Source organism: Bos grunniens, chromosome 10 (assembly GCF_055505025.1).
Source record: "Bos grunniens cultivar Pamir isolate PY7600 chromosome 10, Bosgru_T2T1.0, whole genome shotgun sequence".
Lineage (NCBI taxonomy): Eukaryota > Metazoa > Chordata > Mammalia > Artiodactyla > Bovidae > Bos > Bos grunniens.
Genome location: NC_141174.1, coordinates 30,737,186 through 30,742,276, shown reverse-complemented (window position 1 = coordinate 30,742,276; position 5,091 = coordinate 30,737,186). Strand labels below are relative to the sequence as shown.

At 52.5% G+C, this 5,091-nt stretch overlaps 1 protein-coding gene across 1 annotated transcript; it reads left to right on the top strand.

Annotated features, from left to right (window-relative positions):
• The first annotated feature begins 2,192 nt into the window (after window positions 1-2,192).
• On the top strand, window positions 2,193-4,804 carry SIX6 (SIX homeobox 6). The gene is made up of 2 exons (XM_086320407.1): window positions 2,193-2,994; window positions 4,057-4,804. Exons 1-2 carry the CDS (start codon window positions 2,423-2,425, stop codon window positions 4,223-4,225), a joined length of 741 nt encoding a protein of 246 aa, XP_086176533.1. The 5' UTR covers window positions 2,193-2,422; the 3' UTR covers window positions 4,226-4,804.
• Window positions 4,805-5,091: the final 287 nt, after the last annotated feature.

Here is a 5,091-nt window from a genome sequence, read left to right as displayed (position 1 = left end):
CTTGCTCACAAAGACTTAGGGTAAGAAGCCGGAATTCATCACTTTCAAATTTTGCAGCAAAAATGCTTGCGGAGGCGCGGTCCCCTGGGGCACCCACAACTTCTGCTAGCCTTCAGCGGCTAGGTATAGAGGTTGGGGCTCCCCTCTGGGCTCCAGAGCTGCAAGGTCCCGCGCACCTTCCGCTTCTTCTGCACGCGGAGGGCGATCTAAAAGCGATCGGCTAAGGAGAGCCCAGAGGCGAGACACCCCGAGAGCGAAAATTAGGAAACCTCTGCAAATTGGAACGAGGGAGAGTGCTTTTCTTTGCAGTCCAAGAGTGCCAGGAAATAGCCCTCCTGGGGTTCCGCTTCACCCCGACCCCGCCTGCCGGGTTTTCTACACGGCGCACTGTTGGCCCTTGTTTACAATATTCCTCACTAAAAGCTGTCCTTGCGGCGGATTCGGAAGTCTCCTCAAGCTAGAGAAGATTCGTGCTTTGACATTATCCTCATCACCCTCTCTATTTTGCCCCTGCCCTGTCGGATTCTATGAAAATAAGCTCTTAGAAAAGAAAGTCTTTCCATTGAGGCGGCTGGCAATCTCACAGAAATGATGTAAATGGTTGCAGGGCTTTTTTTCTTCCCCTTTGCAATTTTTTTTTTTTTTTTTTTTTGAGTGAACTGTGAAGATCTGTGAAAATAATATCAGGGTTTTCCGTCAGAACGAGCTTTGCCCTGCACTCAGGCGTAGCATGATCTGACCCGACACCTCCAACCATCTGTGCTATCTATCTGCCTTCTGATTTACCAAAGCTGTACAAGCCGCATACAAATTGTACTTGATACTAAAGAAAAGACAGCCGGGCCCAGTCCAGTTCGGCAGTGAACATTCCCATCTGATTCCTTTCTAAGGATGGCCCTCCAAAGACGGTTTTTCTTGGCATTTTGTCGGATTCCCCTCTCCCAATTATTTTCTTCAAACTAAACAAACCCCTATTAAAAGCCAGATGAGATGGTAGTTACTTTTGACCTACTTCTCAGAAAACGGTATGATGAAGATGTCAACTGGGAATCAATAAAGTTATCAATTCAACTGCTGGCCCCAAGCCGCCAAGAAGGCCCTTCCTCTCTTGAGGAGGGATCAGTGCTCAGCGGCTTAAGAAGCACTTTCTGCACCCCCTTCTCTATTAGTGTGGTTCCCTCTTCTCTATTTCACTTTTACTGAATTATGGGCCCAAAGGCCAAGTTTAGATTTTCTATCCCCAGCTCAAGAGTTAAATATTCTAACAGAGGGTATGGCAAAATTAGCCTGCAAGAAGAGCAAATCAATACTTTTTAAAAAGGTCTTTGAAATAAGCTTTTAAGTTGCTGTCCTGACCTACCAGTGACTTCTCACTCTAGATGTGGCTATGCTGCAATTTATTCAAGTCCATTAAACTGGGGAGAAAAACTGAAAAGTATAAACTTGGGGTGTGCAGCGCCCCTTTTGTTGCGAGTGCTTCACTTCATGGTCAGCGCCTGGGTTATCAGAAGTAAGAGTGTCCTAGCTCGGATTTTAAATGATTTTAGGAGGCTTTTGAAGGTGATGGGGGTAGAGTCCAAACTGACGTCTCCTACAGGTCCCAGGTCGGTTCGTTCTGCTTCAGATTCGGTTCCCACTCGACTGCTTTGGCAGCTGGAAAGGCATGCCGAGATGGGTACAGGCAAGAAAAAGGGATGATCCACTTCCCCACCCTCCCTTTTCGTGCCCCCCTTCAAGGTTTCCTGTTTCGTTACAACTAAATTTAGTGAGTTCTCTCAGAGGATTTCGTTTTGGCCCAGTCCTCTTTGTCCTCTGGAGGCCTCTTGACCCAGGCAGCGCCTCGCCCCAAAGTGGATTTCTGCAACATCACCGCCTCTTGCGGGGGGTGGGGGTGGGGGGTTGCAGGGAAGAGAGAGGAGCAGGGCTGGGGGTGGTAGCGAAAGGCTGCGGCTCGACTCTCGCCTGTCTTTCTCTCCCATCCACTGGCCCGTCTTTTCCTCCTCCAAGTTCTGCAAAATACTGCGAAGTCCACCGGAGAACGGCGGGCGCTGTCGAGAGCAGGGAGGTGCTGAAATGGCCTGGGCGCTCCGGTCGCAGTCTTGATTGGCAGAGCCGGCCAGTGACTGACAGGGGGTCTCCATGGCGCCCGCGCCGCCAATCCGCCCACCCCAGTAGCGGCGCCGGCTAGCTGGCCTGCGTGCCCCAACCGAGCCGAGCCGAACCGGAGCTGCGGAGTCGGCACCTCCTCCAATCCCTCCCGCTCGCTTGCTCCCTGCGGTTGCGCCGCTGCCCTGGCCGTGCATCCCGGTTGCCCCGAGCCGCTTTCACCAAGGAGAGCCTGGCGCACCCGGCCGGGTCCGCGGGCATCTGCTGCGTGTCCCGCTCCGGACTCAGCGCCTCCGCTGTCGCCGGCGCTGCCTCGATGTTCCAGCTGCCTATTTTGAATTTCAGTCCCCAGCAAGTGGCCGGGGTATGCGAGACTCTAGAGGAGAGTGGCGACGTGGAGCGCCTGGGTCGCTTCCTCTGGTCGCTGCCTGTGGCCCCTGCGGCCTGCGAGGCGCTCAACAAGAATGAATCTGTGCTGCGCGCACGAGCCATCGTGGCCTTTCACGGTGGCAACTACCGCGAGCTCTACCATATCCTGGAAAACCACAAGTTCACCAAGGAGTCTCACGCCAAACTGCAGGCGCTGTGGCTCGAAGCTCATTACCAGGAGGCTGAGAAGCTGCGTGGACGGCCCTTGGGGCCGGTGGATAAGTACCGCGTGAGGAAGAAGTTCCCGCTGCCGCGCACCATCTGGGACGGCGAACAGAAGACACACTGCTTCAAGGAGCGCACGCGGCACCTTCTGCGGGAATGGTACCTGCAGGACCCCTACCCCAACCCAAGCAAAAAGCGTGAGCTCGCCCAGGCAACCGGACTGACCCCGACGCAGGTGGGCAACTGGTTCAAAAACCGCCGGCAAAGGGATCGGGCAGCTGCAGCCAAAAACAGGTCGGTACCTATAGACCTCCGAGCCTTGAACTCACCGGGGTGGGAGCCGGTGACCGCACCCTCGGCGCGCTTACCGAAGGCCTGGAGACTTGGATTCCGCAGGAAATGGGATGGGATGGAGGTCTTCGGTGTGAGCTCACTGCGTTCTGGGATCCTGGGTGGGGGTTTCCTTCCGGGCTCTGGATTCCCCACCCTTTCTGTCTGGTTTTCGACGCCTGGGGGTCGCTCCTGAAGCTGGTTCCAGTCACCATACCAAGGCTACAATGAGAGGGAGAAAGAAATAAAAATTAAAACCCCAGAAACAACTAGAGATCGCAAGGCCCAAGGTTAATTCTTGTCAGCCTAGGCTGAAGCTCCTATTATTTATTAGGTGAAGCCTGGCTTGTTAGCAGTGAGGCAGTTTAGTATTGTCATTTAAAGTCCAAAGGCATCCTTCTCTAACACTTTGAAATTTCTAACTTACGTTTGAAGAAGTGCAAAGTCGAGTTCTGCTCTTCCTATGGGTGGGCAGCTCTGTCTCAAACAGCAAACTACTTGGCAGAGGTTTTTCATTCCCTAGTGTGTGGATCTCAAATACTTTGGCCAAGAACCCAACCTCTTCTCCCAGGCCCAAACCCTCCTGGGAACCATCAGGCTGCCCTTTCTGCCTCTAGTTTGGGGCAGACTTGGCCTCCGGGGTACTGGCACAGAGGTGGGCCCAAGGCAGACACAAGCTGGGAAAGGGGCTCCTGGCCCAGAGTCTCATCTGTCCTTGTCACTGACGTCTCATTTATCCTGACAGTATTGTAAATCTCCCAAAGGTGACCAACAACCAGGAATGACCTTGTGAGCACAGCATCCCAAAGAGTGGGAGACAGGGAGCCAAGAAAGGACTAAGAAGGACGATGGAGCAACCACAAGGCTCCCAGAGCAGTGGCCAAAGGCCTCCTGCCCAGCCTCTGCCCGGGTCAGAGGGAGAGGGGCTGACTGCTGGGCTTAAAGGATGTGGACCAAGGGGTGGGAGTGGGCGGGAGGTCGGTGGCTAGTTTTGCGCAGTGACCAGTTTCTTTTCCTTCCCGGTAGACTTCAGCAGCAGGTCCTGTCGCAGGGGTCCGGCAGGACGCTAAGGGCCGAGGAAGAGGGCACGCCCGAGGTGCTGGGTGCCGCCGCCAGCCCGGCCGCCAGCCTGTCCAGCAAGGCAGCCACTTCGGCCATCTCCATCACTTCCAGCGACAGCGAGTGTGACATCTGAGTTGCCCACCAATTATATTAAGAAACAGAATTCGGCGTATAAAAAAAAAAAAAAAAAACGAGACAAATAAATGAAAGAGAGAGAAAAAGGATGAGAGACCAAGCAACCCAGCGAATCCAGGTGGCCAGGGACCCGCGGGCTTGGTTGCCATGTCCGCCCTATGCCTGACCTGCTCCACCGGCGCCATCCGGCCGCTACCACAGGGGCCCGCGGTGAGGCCCGACCCAATTACATGTCCTCTTGCTTTGCTTTTTCCCAAGGATTTTGCTGCAAAGATGCCTCCAGAACCTGAACTGCACGCTGAGCGCCTCCCCTGAATCTCCCGTGGGTATTTCACCGTGAAAGGACGCTATTATATATGTATAACTTTTGCTTTAAAGTTTTTTTTTAAACAAAACATATATATGTTGTTTATTTACTTATTTAAGAGACTGCGTGGTAGGTTTCTCTGTATGGAGAGAATTTGCTGTTTCAAAGGGCGCAGGGTGGAGCCAATCGGTTGTGTGAAGAAGTCAAACAATAAAAACCTGGTGAGCAACCTTTCTTAAGGGAGCTGCTCTCAGATTCCTAAAAAGAAAACTGAGAGATCATTCTCTTCACCAGGCAGGGGTCCTTGTGCAATGGTCTCAGGAAGTCTTCTCTATGTCTTTTGCCTTTTCTGATGTTTCCTGCTATATTTTTAAAACAGTCCAAGGTAGGTCCATAACCACTTCCTTGTCAAATTGTATGCATGTGTGTATGTATGTATGTAAATATGCATGTATGTGTGATATATTTAAACCTAGAAATTGGCAACATAATTACCCCCTGTAAGGCAACTCCCTATGTTCCCAGAACAAGTAACTAACTATGGCTTGTCCACTTGA